This window comes from Sciurus vulgaris (assembly GCF_902686455.1).
Source record: "Sciurus vulgaris genome assembly, chromosome: 4".
NCBI lineage: Eukaryota > Metazoa > Chordata > Mammalia > Rodentia > Sciuridae > Sciurus > Sciurus vulgaris.
In genome coordinates, this window is record NC_136464.1 from 28,652,742 (window position 1) to 28,671,264 (window position 18,523).

The following is an 18,523-nucleotide window of genomic DNA, read 5'->3' on the forward strand; positions in this document are numbered from 1 at the left end:
TCAACAGATATATGAAAAAATGTTCAACATCTCTAGTAATAAGAGAAATGCAAATCAAAACTACACTAAGATTTCATCTCACCCCAATTAGAATGGCGATTATCAAGAATACAAGCAACAATAGGTGTTGGAGAGGATGTGGGGAAAAAGGTCCACTCATACATTGCTGGTGGGACTGCAAATTAGTGCAGCCACTCTGGAAAGCAGTGTGGAGATTCCTTAGAAAACTTGAAATGAACCTACCATTTGACCCAGCTATCCCACTCCTCAGCCTATACTCAAAGGACTTAAAATCAGCATACTACAGAGATACAGCCACATCAATGTTCATAGCTGCTCAATTCACAATAGCCAGACTATGGAACCAACCTAGATGCCCTTCAATTGGTGAATGGATAAAGAAACTATGGTATATATATACAATGGAATATTCCTCAGCTATAAAGAATAATAAAATTATGGCATTTGCAGGCAAATGGATGAAATTGGAGAATATCATGTTAAGTGAGATAAGCCAATCTCAAAAATCCAAAAGAGGAATGATCTCACTGATAAGCGAATGATGACACTTAATGGGGGGTGGGAGGGGGACAAGAATGGAGGAAGGAGGGACTGTATAGAGGGAAAAGAGAAGTGGGAGGGGTGGGGGGGAAGGAAAAAAATAACGGAATGAATCGAACATCATTACTCTATGTAAATATATGAATATGCAAATGGTATGCTGTTACTCCATGTAAAACTGAAACAACATGTATCCCATTTGTTTACAATAAAAATAAATTAAAAAAAAAGAAAAAAAAAAAAAAAAACTCTAGTTGAACCTCAAATTGCCCTCTGAAGTAGGTCTGTATTATTACCCCATTTAGCAGAAGATAAAGCGAGTACATTATTATTAAGTAACTTGACCAGTGCAGTAATTTCAGTGTGTCCCCCAAAGTTCATGTGTTGGGACATATGAAAGCAACCAATTGAGAGGTGAGACTTTTAAGAGCTGATTAGCTCGAGAGGGCTCTGAATGGAGTTTATCTGGGAAATGAGTTTGTTATAAAAGTTAGGGTCAGGCTGGGAAGATAGCTCAGTTGGTAGAGTGCTTGCTGTGCAAGCACAAGGCCCTGGGTTTGAACCCCAGCACCGCAAAAAAAAAAAAAAAAAAAAAAAAAGTTAGGGTCACATAGCAAGTTGGTGGTACAGTGTTAGGAGAGGCCAAGACTTTACCCACTAGTGTAACAGGATTGCCTTGCTTTGTTTACCTTTTAGATTCACCCTTTTGAGCTACATATACACAGACTACCCTTAGAATACTAGCAAACCAAGGAGAAAACTTTCCATTTTAAGTGCTACCACTATTATTTCATATTAAAATTAATAATGATAACTAAACATATTCAAATTACTTCCACCCTCCAAAAAATGTGCACTTAATAAATACAGGCCTAAGAGAAGTCTCCAAAACAAAATCCAGAAGGGAATCTTGCAAATCCCTGTGCTGATAACCCTCCAACTAGACTTCTAAGGATACAGGGCACTGCTTCAGGCTCTCAGGGATAAAAGACTGCTGAGAAGGAGCCCGGAGGATCATGTGTACAAGGATTAAAGAAAAGGTAAGGCACCCAAATCAGTTGTCAGCACATCCACAAAGCAAGAATTGTTAGCAAAAATTCAATTTTTTTAATTGTAAGTGAACACAATACCTTTATTTTACTTTATATGTGATGCTGAGAATTGAACCCAGTGCCTCACATGCGCTCTACTGCTGAGCCACAACCCCAGCCCCAGTAATTAACTCTTGATAAGATGAGAGTTTCTCATTAATGTGTCACTTGAACTGAGCTTTAGAATCTTGAAAATACTGAGCCCAAATGCCCCTACCTACCTACCCATATATGCACTGGGGACCTCACCCTGAGGTCTCTGTCCCTACTCACGTAGGGAGATGGTGTAGATCAGATCTATGGAACAATACTAGAAGAGAAAGTTGAGTTCATTGTTCATATATTATAAAGTAGGAATCTGAAGACCTATGGAATTAAAACTACCTGAGACATTTCCAGGGATAGACACACAGGTCAGTAGATTTAATTTCTCATGATATTCCATGAGTTTGTTTTCAACCATAATGAACAGTTCAAAGACAAGGCTGCCTTAGTTAAGTTTGATCACTATAGCCTCTATACAATTAACACAGGAAGACAGACCTGCTCCCTCCTACCACTGGGCCTCAATAGTGGACAGCATTTGGTATTGTACATTCCCACTCCCAATAGAGCAGAGCCAGGCTTCTGCATCAATGACTAAGGAAGAGGGACAGGAGAGTTTCTGGGTCCTGAAAACACACACAGATATTCAGTAAAGTTTATGGCATCTCAGATCCCACATCTTAGCTCAAGCTTTCCAGCAGACACTGGCTTCAGGTTGAGGCCTCCTTTCAATGTGAGGCACTTGAGAACATTCCCCTGCTTCTTGTACTTCCCAGAAGGCTGGGTTTCTTCTTCTTCCCCCTAAAGAAGAAGGGGGCAATGTCAGTTGCAAACACTGATCAGCCTAAGTTGCTTTGCTGAACCCGCAGGGGAGCACTGAGCATGCTCTCTGTTCTGACCCAGAGAGAGGAGACTGACAAGTCATGTTTTACTTCATGGTCAGTTCACTGGAACACATGGGCACCTGCCTTGGCCATGCCTCATGAGAGATCCTCTTGAGTCCAGGATGTTTTTAGAAGTGTTTGTCCACCTTGTCTGGAGCCATCAGTGTGGAAGATGCTTTCAGGGGCAGAGGTGGACAGGATTTGGAGATCACAGGAAAGTGGCAGTCAGCTCTACTTACTAAAGACACAGAGCTGGTGCCTATAAGCTCTGTGTCTGCAGGAAAGGGAGCTGTCTGGACAGTGAGTCTTTATGGCCCTGAATATACACAGGATATACACAGGAGGCTGCCTGTTCAGAGAAAAGAAAATGTCAGGGAACAAAGAACATTGGTAAAACAAAGGGGACAGTTGGAGCGGAGCCAGGAATCCAGAATAAGGATGGGTAAAAGATTCATTGCTACCAACCCCCACCAGACAGTCCTACACTGTAAATCAGTAAATCACTGTAAATCACTGTAAATCCTCACAGAAGGAATGAGGGAAGGGGAGAAAAGCCATTTTTACTCAATCCAAGGAGCGATCAGGGTTAATGAATGGAGCTGCCACTGAAGTTGTTTCATTGTTTACTTGGTTTCTCTCTCTCTCTCTCTCTCTCTCTCTCTCTCTCTCTCTCTCTCTCTCTCGGATTGAATTCAAGGATACTTTACCATTGAGCCACATCCCCACTCCTTTTTATTTTTTAAGATAGGGTCTCTCTAAGTTGCTGAGGCTGGCCTTGAACTTGCCATCCTCCTGCCTCAGGCTGCTGAGTCACTGGGATTACAGGTGTGCACCACCATGCCTGACACTTACTCAGCAGCTTTGGAACCCACTGGGTGTGTTATCAGAACCCTTCCTTTGGAAAATGATCTCTTAAGAACTGCCTACAGTGGCTGCCTCTCTACCTTTCTATCTCTGGTCAGCAGGGGGATAAGTAGGCAGCTTGTAGAATTCATCTCCTCCAAATTTTTCTTTTGTTAACTTTTAAGCAAAGCATTTTAATGACTATCCCAGTTGGGAAAAAATTAGTTGCATTTATGCTTTAAGACGTTCTTTTGTTTGGTTGTTTTTGTTTTTGTTTTTAATTGGGGATTGAACACAGAGTGCTTTATCACTTAGCTATATCCCCTGTCATTTTAATTTTTTTTTTTTTATTTCAAGACAGATTTCACAAAGTCACTGAGGCTGAGGCTAGCCTTGAACTTGTGATCCTTAGCCTTCCGAGTTGCTGGGATTACAGCTGTGCACCACTGTGTTCAGCCTTGCTCTAAGGTATTCCCTCTTCTTGCCATTGACTTCTGACCAGGAACAAACGTCTCTATAGCATTTGACATCAGCATCACCAGTCATTTTCTGCAGGGTGATGAAAAGCAGTGTCTAAGAACCAGCAGCTAGAACTTGGGACCTGACTTCATCGAAGAAACTCTCAGGTGACTACTGACGCTGAATATCTGGGTATTAACTTGTTCTTGGCAGCTTTGGGCATCTGCATTGGAAAAGTTTCTTTGAGTAATTGTTTTTACATGGTAACATCTCCAACAGCTGCAGCCTGAAAGTTAGTATAAATCCCAGAGTCCAGAATCTGAGTTACTGCTATTAAAAGAAGAAACATTAAATAGCTGATTTCCTTTGGCAATAGCCTGGCATAGAAAACTGGTAGCATTGATATGCCTCTTGATATGTGGTCCAGCATTTGCTTCAGCACTTCATATGGCAATACTTTCTGCTACAACAGCAGTAGAAACAAGACTCCATTCCATTCATGAATTTCACCTCCACAGTATTTAGACTTTACACCAGATACACTGTTACAGTTCACATGTGAGGTGTCCCTCAAAAACTCATGTGTGAGGCAATGCAAGAGGGTTTATTTATTTATTTTTGCAGTGCTGGGGATTGAACCCAGGGCTTTGTGCTTGCAAGACAAGCACTCTACCAACTGAGCTATATCCCCAGCCCTGCAAGAAAGAGGGTTTAGAGGTGAAATGATTAGTTTATGAGAGTCTTAATTAACCTGATCAGCGTATGAAGCTAATAGGGGTTAACTGGGTGGAGATGGGTCACTGGGGGCGTGACTTTAGGGTACATATTTTGTCTATGGTGAAGAGAGTCTCTCTCTGCTTCCTGGTGTCATGTTCCGAGTTCTTCTCCTCTGCCACATACTTCCGCCATGATGTTCTTCCTCATCTCAGGTCCTCAGGAATGGAATCGGCCATCTATGGACTAAGACCTCTGAATGTGAGCCCTTAAATAAACTTTTTCCCCCCTAATTGCTCATGTTAGGTCTTTTCGGTCATGGTAGCACAATAAGCTGACTAAAACATACACCAATGCCACCCTCACATTGAGAGTTCAGCAGCTTGCTTTAGGACAGGGTGACTTGCACCAAACCCAGTTAAAGTCATTCTTATCCTTACAAAATGATTCTGAACATAATACTGTACACTTCTGATGCCACTTTCCCCATCATTATTAGGACAATATTAGAAATTAACCAAGACATTCTTGTGAACAGCAGCATGCAAATTTTCAATGACATGAAGCTGTGGATTCTGAATAGTCACAGCTTTGTCAACCCTTAGCCAAGACTGAAGGGTAGCTACTGCTAAAGGAAGAAATGCTGGTGCTGTCGTGACAGTGAGCAGGAACTCCATTAGAATATGGATGTCATACATCAAGCATTCCAGTGTATGCCATATCTCCCCTGGTTATAATCCTACTTGACCACCAACTGCTTCAGTTCCATGGGTTATCTTAAACGATGAATTTCCTTTTGCAGTCAAACTGGATGCAAGATGCAGTAAATGAGAAGTCCTTAAATTGTTGACTCCTCATATCTGTTGCCTGCTTTAATGAACGAATCAGGAAGTCTGATGCAGGAGCATACTTTCAGAGATGCAATCAACCAAACCATTTGGTAACTTGGTTAACTCAAGGTCCTAACGAAAGACGTGGAGAGACCCTTGTGGGGATGGCAGTGGTTTTAACTTCAGGGGTAAATTTGAAGGAATAAAGTCTTGAGAAGGACCTGGTTCTTGGTAATAGCTTCATGGCTCAAGAATGTTCTGACCCAGTGTCACTGCCAGCATAATGGAAATCAAGATGGTGGCAAAACTCCTCCAATTTCTTAAGCATTTCTTTTTCAAAGGGAAATGCTCTAAGCTAAATGTTTTTCTGTTCCAACGATTTTATTACATATGTTTGTTTGACTCAACTCCACTTGATGAAGTCCTTCCATTTTTGGATGTTTGGAAATGCCATAGAAATCCTATCACTGAAGAGAGCAACGAACATCCTGAGGATGGCACACCAGAAAGACCAAAATAGTGGACGAGCAGCTTACAGAATCTAAAAATCTGTGAGCTGCTGCATTCACCAATTTTTGACACAGTCATACTGAAAACTTCTATGATATAAGAAATCTCTTTGCTATTGACAAAAAATAATTCTTCCCCAGGAAAGGCCACTTTAACTACTAAGTAAATGCTTCCTTACCTCAGCCATTGATTTGCTGTTTGGTTCTAACATCAACAAGCTCTGTGACTCAGAATCAGGAAGGAAAGATGGAAGAGTGCTGTGTGGAGGGGCTCAGTGTCTTTGCTAGGTAGGGTCTGATCCCTGCAAGAGCTTCCTTTTCCCTCTTTTCCCATCTCCACGCCATCCTTACTTATTAATCACGCCTTGCATGCCAACTCGTCCTCCTGATGATCTACCTGCTTTACAAGCCATATGCCAAATAAAAATAGTTTTCTACTCCATCTAGAAAAGTCAGGACTAAATTAGCAGGGGATGTCCCAGAGGTTTCTTATATCTTTTAGCTTGAGCCACCTACTCAAAGCTCAAGAGAGAACTAGGGAAGAGTTATCTGGGACAAAGATCATTACATTTAGATGCCAGAATGTCTAGACTTTGAAAGGTGGACACAGACCAATGGCTGACCAGTTGTTTGCCTGTGAGGTTATGAGGAAGATTAGAAAGGAAGATAATAGAAACAAAGCAAAGTACAACAGAAACAGAAGAGAGACGATAAGAGAAAATAAGTGTATGGCCTTAATAGTTATTTTCTCACTTTCAATACTCTTTTTTAGAATATTCAAATTTATTAATTATTTTAAAAAATTGACACATAAAATTGTATGTATTCATCATGTACAATATGTTTGGAGGCATGAATATTGTGGAATGGTTAAAACTAGCTAATTAAAATATGTATTACCTCAAACAATTATCAAAGCTTTTGCATTTTAAAAGAATACTGTACTGGAATGGGTTAAGGTCATCGTCTTTAGCATCTGGGTAGCATTACTCAGTAGTTAATTAACAGAACATTAAACCTCTGCCCAGGTGGCTTTACAAAAGGAACCTGGACAACCCGAAACTCAGGCACTCTTATGGCTTCCATCTCCAGTTCTTTTAATCCTGGCCAAGACGGCGGCCTTGGACACTTTCTTCCGGTCATAAGCCAGGCCGAGGGCAGCCATGCAGTCGATGAAGAACGTGGTGAAGTTGATGTGCCAGCGGTACTCACTGGCAGAGTAGTCATAGGGGAAGGTGTGGTGGTAGTTGTGGAAGCCCTCGCCTGGAACAAAACCAAGGAGAGAAGTTAAGGATCTCAGTGGATTGCTGTTCTCCTCATCTTTGCAACCTCTTACCCAGCAGGGTGAGGTAAGCTGCTGTTGCTGACTGAATGGATGAACCCTGTGACTTCTACTTAAATAGATGCCCTCAGAGGCATCTGAACAATGAATCAAGGAGTGCTGGTCACCCATGGCTGTCTGGGAGCCTTTGTGAGAGAAAGTTTTTCTTGGAGGTAAGAGGATGAGAGAGAAACTCATTCTGTTGAGAAAGGATTTTACATTTTAAAATGCCAGAGCTTCAGTAAATACTGGCCTGAGACCACACAGGCTCTTTGCCTTTGTGCATGTGTTGGGGAGGATCCAGAGGAAGAATTCTGGCTGTGCTTCTTAAGAAGGTGAGGATGTAGTTAGGTGCTGTGGCGTGTGCCTATAATCTCAGCAATCTGAGAGTCCGAGACAGGAGGATCATAGGTTCGAGGCTAACCTCAGTAATTTATTGAGACCCTGTCTCAAAATAAAATATTAAAAGGGGTGGTGACATAGCTCCGTAGTAGAGTACCCTTAGGTTCAATTCCCAGTAAAAAAGAAAGAAAGAAAGAAAGAAAGAAAGAAAGAAAGAAAGAAAGAGAGAGAAAGAGACAAAGAAAAAAAGAAAAGAAAATGAAAAAAAGTCAAGTAAGCAGCACACTTTTCTCCACCTTACTTGTGCTCCCCATAAAAGCGGGAGGTTGTGATAAAATGGGTGGCACCAGTCAAAAGTGAGAAGAAAGAAGGCCCAGCCAGTGACCAGAGGTCCCCCAGCAGTAGCTAGGACACAACAGGTTGCTCTGGCTTCTCTGAGTTTTGACCCTGGGAGAGAAGTATTGATGAAACAGAACCACTCTGAAAACACCTGAGAGATCCCCTCAACTTTTGAGATCCTGAGAACTCCTGGGATGAGCACTTCACTGTGCTGGAGTGAAAAATAAAGAAATTTGGGATAGAGGACAATTTCTGTAATTGGTACAATGTTTGCCAACTCTTGGCAGGATTTTTCTTTCTCAACAGCGTCCAACACTAACAATACTGGTCCTTATCAGGTCTGGGTAAAGAACAGCCATGATAAGAGAGGTTGTTGAATGCTTTGTAGGTTAAAACATTCCCAGATAGAGCAGTAATGATAAGAATAGCAAGCAAGCGAAGGAAGTTCTGCCAAGCAATTGACTCCTACCAGGGCATCTCAAGGTACCTATCCCTCTGTATACTGGGCTGTCCATGGTGTGCACTGGTCAAGGGGGTGGGCATAATGCCAGGGCTAAGGGTGACCCAGGATTGCCACTTCCACCAGTGGCTCCACAGCAAGACTCTGAGTGAGCACTCACCCACCACGCCTGTAGTTATCAGATTTAAAATGCAATCAGACACACACAGACAAGGGATGGAAAAAGGGGAGGGGTCAAGGGGAGCAACTGGGGCAAAGAGACAGCTGAAGAAAGGCTCTAGGGGAAGGTCGGCTTTGTCTGAGAGGATGACATGTGACTGTCGGGGAGGTAAGTCAAGACCAACAAGATTGGAATGGCAGGAAAGAGGTGGAGGAGAGTAAAGGATGGGATGGGACAGGGACAAAAGAGTAGGTTTGCAGAAGCAAATGACAAATGGGAGAAAGTAGGATGTTGGAAACTAGTTTGAACTGAGGGTCACAAAGAGGCTGGAGATGTGGAAGTTCACTAGAGTTCCATTTACAATGCAGGACACACCTCAGTCTAGACTATTCCATTTCTATGAAAATCTCAGATTTGTACAGTGCATTGGTGATTTATTTTAAAGATGGGTCAAAGTAAGAATATATACAATGCTAGAAGTGTTCTGGAAGAAGTGTGGAGATGTATGGAAATAAAAAAGAGATGGGGGGAACCTCTCACAATAAAGATAGTAAATATGACCTGGGTTGAGAGTATGGAGGAAGGTATTGAGAAAATACAAGTGTTACGTAGCGATGAGCTTAGACTTGTGAGCAGGATGGCTGCCAAGGTGCTACTAGATGAAGAACAGCTCTGATCCTGGAGAGCAAAAAAAAAAAAACCAACCTGAGGCCTCAGTCAAAGGCTACATTCACTTAGGACAGTAAGCAGTGAAGATAAATGGCAGAACTCTTTTTTTCCTACCTGGCAATTGGGAATGGAACTATAGAGACAAATAAATTCAAGAATATTCAATATCAGGTCATGAAGCAGGAACTTCTTATGAAACTATCTGCCTAGAAAAGGAAAACTCAGAGGGGCTCAATACAAGTGGCATTTAGAGATTATTTTTCAACTTAAAAATCAGAAGTAGTTTATTTTTCACCTTTTCCATTTATACAAGAGTTGTTGCCTGGTGCTCATAAAGGTTTCCTAAAACACTGCCCCCTTGTTTTAATAGTGTAAGAACCGAGTTATAATGATCATAAAAACAACTCCTTTGGATTCCTCCAGTCCTAGTCAAATACCCTAATCAGCAGACCACTGGATATCCTGTGACTTACCTACAGCTCCCAGGGAAACGAGGATGTTCTCCCGAGAGTCAATGTTCTTGTCATAGGGGCGGTATCCGTAGAGGTGGGCAGCACTGTTCACCAGCCAGGTGACATTGAGCACTATGGCATATCGCAGGAAAGTGGCAACACACAAACTGTGTAGAAAAGTTTCACCCCAACAAAACCAGGGCACCAGTGTGGGCAGGATGAAGCACATCAACAGGACAGCAGGCTTGTAGTACCTACATTGAGAGATCCCACATTTACTCAGTGGAGAGAGAACTCTCACACCTACCTGGACTGTCCACTCTCACGGGGCTGAGCTGCATCCTTCTTCCCACACTATGGGTATAGGGTGGCAGAAACCAGCATAAGGGAATAGGGTGGGAAAATTTTTGCCCACATATATTCTTAGTCTTTATATGAGGCAATGTGGATGTAAATTACTTGGATCACCCACTAGGGACTAGTGAAGCAGCAATTGTTTCTGACTAAATGTAATGATATTTTTCACAAGATCATAAGGCCATGTTGGTCAAACAGGTGAGGGTCAAATCTCAAACTTATCAGCTAAGTTCAGCTGCCCCGGCTATTGTTCATCTGCTTTAGGGCTCTTTTAATTTGCCCATCAGGGTTTTTAACACAGTCTATGCTAAGGTGCTTGCCTTCATTACCTGCCACCACCCCTAACTCTTTGCTCTGCATTTTGCTCAGGAACTGTACTGAGTGTCCTTGATTACTTGAAGGTCTCTGTGCCTATGGAGGCCCTGTCCCACTCTTCACTCTCATGCAGACCAGGCTACTGACATTCCAAGAAAACTCATCACCTATCTCCCTTCAGCAGTCACATCTTTGTCTTGTATGTCATTTACATCCCTGTGTCTTTTCCATGGCTACCACTGCACCCCCAGCATGTTCCTTGCTATGGTGAAACCTGTGTCCCTTCCTCTTGTCTCTCTGGATCAATGGTTACTTTCACCCACCTTGGGAGCAGCCTCTGAAGCCACATTGCTGCAGAAGAGATGATTAGAGGTTTTCTGTTGCCCACTGAATAAAATCTGCATCTTGTGTCCCTGACTATCCTTTATGAGTGAACATTTGTTGCATTTAATTGGCTTCATTAAGATAGCTCAGAGAGGGTCTGAAGGTGTAACTCAGAGGTAGAATGCTTGCCTTGTCCAAGTAACACATTAAGTCCCAAATTTTCAATTCTGTGAATATTTCAATGAAATTGACCCAGTGTATTAAAATACATTGCAAATCATCATCTATAACTTATACATATGTGTGCATATATCATTCTATTAAAAGATATTAATATAATCTTATAAAACCACATTACATATTACATGATCATATTATATAAGTTTTTATATGTGTTCCACATCTGGATGGTGGAACAAAATTGGCTATGGCCCTGAGTTCTAGTCCCAATGCTGCAGCTCCCTCCCAGCAAAAGATCAGAGAGAAAGTAACAGCAATGAACTATGGCTGTGGGCTTGTAGCATGTTAAATATGAGAGTTTAAAATGATTTTGAACTTAATTGCCCAGTAATCCTCAGCTTTTGTCTTATAAGTGAAAGCTGGGGGCCCAGGGCCACATCCCCAGCTCCATCCTCCCTTCACTCACCTCCTCTGGAACATCACCAGCTTCTCGGCTCTTAGGTCAGACAGGTCCAGCGTTCCGCCCTTCTCTTTGACAGCTGGGTGTTTGCGCACAAGCAGCCAACCCACGTGAGAGAAGAAGAAGCCTCGGCGGGAATTGTGAGGGTCAGCATCTGTTTCTGAGAACTTGTGGTGGGTGCGGTGATCTCGAGCCCACTCATAAACATCGTTCTGGAGGGACAGAGAAGAGGAACGCAGGCCTGAGGAGGGACGCCCTCCTGGGAGAAGTCCCATGCCTGGATGTCTGTAAGGGCCCATGGCTGTCAGTCCAAGCTCACAAAGTCCCCAAGAGTCTGGCTCCAATGAAGGCAGGGAGAGTATGAGGCAGCGGTCTTGGATCTAGGGTCCTGGTATGTGGATAAAGATATGGGGAACTCTGTCCTAAGGCCTTCACAAGTGAGAGCTCATGACCCTGACCACGACTACATTTCAAAGACCTCTGGAATTTTCTGGGACTCCTTCTATCCCTTCAAAAATGTGCCTACATGTCTCTTCCTCCCCGTGCCCCTCACAGACAACACCAGGAGCCTCAAACTATAGGGGACTAGGGCAGAGATGGTTAGCAATTGTGATAAGCACCTCACATATTGCCAAACAGAGGGGACTAACATGGTTTTATTTTCCTCCTGATATAAGTTAAACCCCACACAAGCTATCCTGTGCCATTGCTATAACATCACAGTGAGGAGACTCCCCCTTCCTCAATTCCCTTCCCTCTTCTATAAACATGTGGCTCAATCATTCTCAGTAGTTGATCTAGCCAGCATAGCAGCCCCAGAAAAGACTATAAGGTTGGCCAATCCAACCTCAGTGACTCAGTTTCCTCACCTGTAAAAGGGAGATAATAATAGGACCTACCTTCTAAGATATTTGTGAGGACTTAAGGAGTTAGTTTATGTCAAGTGCACATAGTACAGTGCCCAGTACAAAGCAATGCTACAGAAGTGTTTGTTTCTCCTGCCTGAAACAACAGAGTTCCTGAGTCTCTTAGACATCAATCTCAAAGACAATGTGGTAGGGTTCAAAGATAATCTCCTTAAAGTGTGAGTTTATTGTCCACTGTCTGCCCAGGGAACCAGGCTCAGTGCATGACTTATGTGACATGGCCCTTTATGATGAAGGACCACAACACCCAAAATTTATGAGAACACATGTACCTTGGTAATAATCCTATACCTTCAGAGCCTTTCCTATTTAATCCCTATTTTCCTTCCTCGTGACTCCAAAGTATTCCATGTCTGCTGCAGCCAAGCATGGAGCCTATACTTGAGATGACCACATGACAGGAAAGGGCAATGGCTATCCTGCTGGGGCTCTGCTCTGGGCACTGATCCCCTCCATGACACCCTGGGCCATTGACAAGGTGGTGACATAAGAACTGAGCAGTATCGGCTTCTCACCTGGAACGCCATCGTGTCGGCAATGATCAGGAAGAGCCGGAGGGGCAGCCGCGCTTTGTAAGTTCGGTGGCTCCACAGGCGATGAGCTCCTGCTGTGATGCCCAGGACACTGACTAAATAGCACAAATATGCTGCCAGGACAAGACAGTGGGGGAGTCACCAACAGGCAAGTTCCATAGGGAAAGCATATCAAAGTAACTCTCCTTATGCCAGAGACATGTGTTCTTTAGGCTTTGGGTTGTATTTGTCTTGCCTGAACCATAAGGCTGCCTTGTCACCATTATCTCCTGAAAAGCTACCATCACCCTCCTGTCTCTCTACTAGGAATGGAGACAAGTGAAGGACTCCTGGGAACTAAGAAGGCAGGATGGCAAGGGAGGAATAAAACTCTCACCACTGTGTCACTGTCATTGTCTGTACAAGGACCCATCTGGTTTGACCTTGAACTGACCTTCTCTAAGGTGTTCAGTGCCTCAAAATATTTCCATAGAGCTTAGGAACCATGAGCAAATGATTTTCCAAAATAGCGGTCAGGGGCTGGAGACATAGCTCAATTGGTAGAGTGCTTGCCTTGCAAGCACAAGGCCCTGGGTTCAATCCCCAGCACTGGAAAAAAAAAAAAAAAAATCAAATAGACAAAACAGCGGTCAGAGCAGATCTGGGCACTGATCAACTACAGGAGCTCTATGGTGCAGGGGACATTCAGGACATGCAGCACTATGGCTATTTAACAATTGATACAAAAACATTTCAATATTGTATCAAGCAATGTGGCCCAATAGGGAAAATCAACCCTGCACATATTTGCAGTGTGACTCAGTCTGTACCAAGGATGTTAATATTATCAATATTCTTATATTCACCTTAAAAGGGGCTAGTACTCTTAACACTGAGTGTTGTAGGTGGGGAAATAGATGCCTTAGAGATTCCTGCTTAACAAGGGTCACACAGCCAGGTAAATGGGAGCCTTGGTTTGAATTTAGGTTTTGTGCGACAAGTTCTTATTCCACCTTTACTATCCACCCTGCAAGATCTGTTCCCGTCTCTCCTTTGCCAAGCCCCTGAACCCCGTCAATACTAATTCTAGACATCACTGAGAGATAGTCAAAGCTGCCTCAGCTTCTTCTAGGCCTGCAGAATCAGGGGCACCAGATCTCTACTGGGGAAGGGGGCAATGGGTATACCTATCTCTTCTTGTGTTCAGCAGCTCTAGGAGGCAGGGCCTCAGGCCTTGGGAGAAACTGTTAACAATTTTTCATTCCTAGGAGCCAGCTGGAAACAATGGATCCTAGGGGGCCAAGAACATAGCTGTGGTTGAACACAGGACACATTGTAACGAACTGTCCTATGTTCTGGAGCTGAAGATAACAGTTTGCTTAAACAGCACCCCCCCGCCCCCCCTCCCGCCAACCTGTCCCCTTCCAGATCCCTATATAGACAGTGACTGTCCAAGAAAAGTGCTGTCCACATTCTCTCTACCCTGGACTTAAGGCCCCAGCTGATGTGTGGCTTCTGGCCATGTGGTGATTGAGATTTGATCTCTACCCATACCTGGAAAAACCACAGTGGAGCCAGAGCCCTGCATCAGCAGGAGAAAAGAAAGGGCTTCAGGCAAAGCAGAAGCACTCAGCTGAGAGGCAAGGAAATATCTGGGACGCAGATGGCCCTGGGACATTGGCATCGAAAGCGCATGTCATAACCGGGGAATGAGGACAAGACCCCCAGGTATTGTGGTGCCCATTCTATCCACACTTACCGTCTATCAAATAGAAGGCTCAATCGGTTAGATCTATTTTCTCCCAAGGACTGTCGGTGTCCTCGTTGATGGTTAGCAACATCCCACAGGTCCTGAGAAATAGCTTTGCCCTTCAACCCTCAGTGTTGTTAGAGCTATCTTTTTAGCTCTGCCCTGAGGGTTCTTTTACAGTCTACAGACAGATGTCTCTCAAAATAGCTGGTTCAGGAGAAACACCAGGGTAACACAGTGCCCTAAGGAATAGAACCTTCCCTATTCTAAAAAGTATTGTCGCCATTTGGTACCAGGAAAAACTGCAATCCCGAGAAAGGGGATGTGCTCAGTTGCATTTCCCTGTGGCACCTTGCAAATTCTCTAAGAAAAAGCTCAAGGGGCCAGATGTTACCACCTATTAGACCTAAAAGATTCAGAGGGCCAACCAGCCCTTCCACCACTACCCTGCAAGAGAGCTGCCAGACAGCTCTCCTAAGTTTATTCCAGAAAACCTCTAATTGGCTTCTGGAGAGGACATGCTGACTCTCCACCCTTGAGAGAGCAGCAGTTGGGCCCCTGGGTCTCTAGAGCTCCCTGCTCCTCCTTCCCAACTCAGGCTTCAGGGTCAGAGGTGAATCTGCCTGCAAAGCACACTTGTGGGTCCAGGGGGCAGGCCAGGTATCAGCCCCCAGTCATGGATCCCTGAAAGAGCTGAGCTAAAAGCAAGTGAGGGAGAAACTGGTGACCCTCTCCCTCATTATAGCAGCCTGGCATGAGAAGAGGCCAGGGGGGTGCTGGTATTAGAAGGTGTTGGGTCTGTGGCCCTTCAAGGCCTCAGGGGAGAAGGGCAGGATCTGGTGAGGTGAAGAATGGAACATGAAGCATTTCTTCAGTGTTCTTTCTTTCTAAGCACATAATGTTGACTGGCCTTTACAGTAGCCAGGAGAACTACCTGGAGTATCAGAGCAACAAATCTGTGCATCTTGGGTCATGTTATGTTTCCTCTATGACAAACCAGCCCAGTCTGGCCAAGGGATCAAGATGAAAATCATTTTGTGGATGAGATTTGTGTTTACCCCTTTTCCGTGATCTCTCCTCCTGAGCAGTTTGCCCATGCTTTGACACCTGACTTTGTTCAACATGTTGATCATGAAGCTTCTGGTCTAGCATCAGGTTCCCATGTTGCCCAGATAGTATCCTTGATTTTCTTGAAGCATTCATGGTGGGGACAGGCAGACAAGTAAATCAATCACTCAACTTTCTTTTAGGGACAGCCACCTCTGTGCTACAAGCCTCACTTCAAATCCTGTAGTGCCTGGTTGCAGGGTTCACTCCCAGCACCCAAGTTAAGGATGGACACTCCTGCATCCTAATCCTATGAGACTCTACTCCCAGCCCAGTTAGTCTTTCAGGCAACCAAACACACATAGCTGGCTAATCCTGGAAGGAATAGGGGCCACTGCTCTGTGTTAACACTCTACCATATTAAAGTGCAATGAAAATTTAGGTGCTCATTCTGGACAAGGGAATCTCCTTACCACAGAGCAAAGTGTAGAACTTGCAGGTGGGAACCAGTGTGACCCCATACAGGGCTCCCAAGTGCAGTAGACCCATGAGGATGATGTTTCTCCAGACATACTCAAGCTTGGGCCTGGGGCCCTCTGCATCCTGATAGCTGGGGTCATATATGTCGTCTTTTATTTCAGGGCGGATGTCTTCTGCCAAGTAGAGAGGGGTCTTCTCCAACTTCTCTCCTCCGTTCTGCAGGCTCCCATTGGGAGGCGCTGTGATGGTGGTGGTGGTAGTGGTGGTGTAGGAGCTGGAGATCTAGAAGGCCAGGAAGTGGAGAGTCAGGAGAGAGGAGGGACTGGGGCCTCGAGAGACTTTCTTTTCTAATTGAGTTGGGGTAAATGTGCAGGAACGGCACAGACACTTCCCCAGGGCCCAGGTTACAAGAACGTGGTCAGTAAGCCGAGATGCAACGGGGGAAGCTTCCGGAAAATGTGCAGATAGATTGGGAGTGAAACCTCAAGGTAAAGCGGCAGAAGGAGGGAGGGGGAAACATACCAACACACAAAGGAAGCCCGTGTACAAGGGCATCCGCAGGACCGCATTTTTCTTTAAAGCTCAAGAAGCAAAAGTTGATGAATCGACCCTCCAGATTAAAACCCACACCTCAGCTGAGAGCAGCGAAACTCGGGAAAGATGGCCCTTTCCTCACAGAAGCTCTTAACTCTCTCCCCGACTAACCAGCCGCCTACAAGCCCCATCCGCACCAACGGAGCCGCGGGGCTGGGGCCACTCTGGGACGCTCACCTCCTGCAGCATGTGGGCGGGCATCTGGTTCTCGGGTGCTGGGATCACGCTTCCAGGGCTGAGGCTGCGGAGCGAATATGGCACCGCGGAGACTGAGGGTGGACTTCGGTTCTCGGGCCGGCTTGTGCGGGGCGATCGGTGGAGCTGCGCTCGGAACACCTCTCTGCTGTTGCACGCTGGACGGCTGTGCAGGCCCGACCCGCTGTGCGCGGAGCTCCCGGGGCTCGGAATTTAAAGGGTAGAGCTGGCAGTGGGTGACCGTGCCTGGTATTTCCTCAGACACCTTTTATCCGCTGCCAACAAGGGGCAAAGTGCGCAGAGCTGCCTGACTGAGGCAGCCCCGCGTGGAGGTGAGGGCGGGAGAGGGGAGGGGACAAAGAACCGAGAGGAGCAGCCACCCCAGCCAAGGCTCTGGGATGCTGCAGACAGCAACACCACGCCGCCCCTGCCTCTGCCTCTGCTAAATGCTAATGAGGCTCTTGTAAACTCTGGCCTGTCATTGGCCAAAGGGAATTTGGTGCCACCTCGTCCTGCGGTTACCATTGGCTGGGCGCAATCTGCTGTTGCCTCTGCCGCCAGCTCCTAGTCCCCCTCCCCTCTTTTTCTCCTTCTCTGTGTCTCTTCCACCCGCTCCTGGGCCTCTGCCCCGGCACCCCGCGGCTTTGGGCGCGTCAGGGAGGTTTCTCTCTGGAAGAGGGAGGGGTTTGGTTCGGCACTGGGGGTGCATTACGAGCCCAGTATTGGTCACAGCGAATGGTTGGGCACTGCTGAAATTGCACGGGAAACAGTGGGGCCACCGTGGCGCCCAACACACAACTCCATCCTGTCTTCCCTTTTCCTCAGACGCGTGGGAGGGGAGACTTGGCTCCCACCTGGGAGACTGACGCAGAGATGTCTGGTGCAGCCCGCCTCCAATCCTAACCCGTGGTGGGCAGACAATCCCTCTGCCTGGCTCCCCCAACTCTTATATGCTAACCTGGGACAATCCAGAACTTTGGCCCTGGAGCAGACACATGTGCCTGCATACCAGAACCTGGCTCCATCACTGAGCACACCACTGGGAACCCCAACCGCCAGGAACCAATGGGTAATCTGGTTCCCATGCGCATGCCTCCAAAAGGTGTACAGAATGGTTTGGAGATCCTTCTGATTGTCAGGTTGGAATCGTGGCGTATTCTACATGGAAAAAGGAAGGAAGCACACATATGTGTTTTCACCCAGCAACAGACGTAAGGACTAGCATATGAAATAAGGGTAGGGAGCACGTATTGAATGAATCCCGCAAGCCAACTTGCAAGAGTCACTTTATTGAAACCTCACTATGAAACCTGTGAGGTGGGTACTGCATAAATAAGAGTAGTCCCATTTTTTAAAAATGGAATCATGGGGAAGAAAAGGAGATATGGAAAGATCAAATAACTTGCTAACTGTGGTAGCAGCCAGAAAGTGGTGGAGTTAAATGAGCACAGAAATATGATTCTGGAGTCCAAGTTCAGGACCCTATTTGCCTGGTACCCTGCATGCTCTGATTTCAGAGAGATGTCCCTCATGGTCCCATCTTCCCTGGGCCTGTGGGAGTTCTACCAGGAAAGCTTGGAGCCTTGTACTTGAGTCTGGAAGAACTGAGGTTCCTTACCTCATGTCAGCCACTGTAGATCCTGAGGTTGTCAGCTTGCTCAAGTAAACAAGCACACTGAGTTGCCTTGTTATGCAACTAGGCAC

The 18,523-nt window shown here is 45.4% G+C and overlaps 3 protein-coding genes across 3 annotated transcripts in view; 2 read left to right on the top strand and 1 right to left on the bottom strand.

Moving 5' to 3' along the window:
• Positions 1-18,523, top strand: part of LOC306659734 (acyl-CoA desaturase 1-like) — a 182,132-nt gene that overhangs the window by 113,323 nt on the left and 50,286 nt on the right. The window lies entirely within an intron of this gene.
• The window catches only part of PKD2L1 (polycystin 2 like 1, transient receptor potential cation channel), a 261,390-nt gene that overhangs the window by 7,232 nt on the left and 235,635 nt on the right, over positions 1-18,523 (top strand). The gene's annotated exons all lie outside the window — the stretch shown is intronic.
• On the bottom strand, positions 6,678-17,340 carry LOC306659657 (acyl-CoA desaturase 1-like). Its single transcript, XM_079137320.1, has 6 exons — positions 16,802-17,340; positions 16,024-16,312; positions 12,757-12,887; positions 11,322-11,527; positions 9,701-9,933; positions 6,678-7,199 (listed from the first exon to the last, which is right to left on the bottom strand). The coding sequence occupies exons 1-6, from the start codon at positions 16,823-16,825 to the stop codon at positions 7,000-7,002; spliced, it is 1,083 nt and encodes a 360-aa protein (XP_078993446.1). The 5' UTR covers positions 16,826-17,340; the 3' UTR covers positions 6,678-6,999.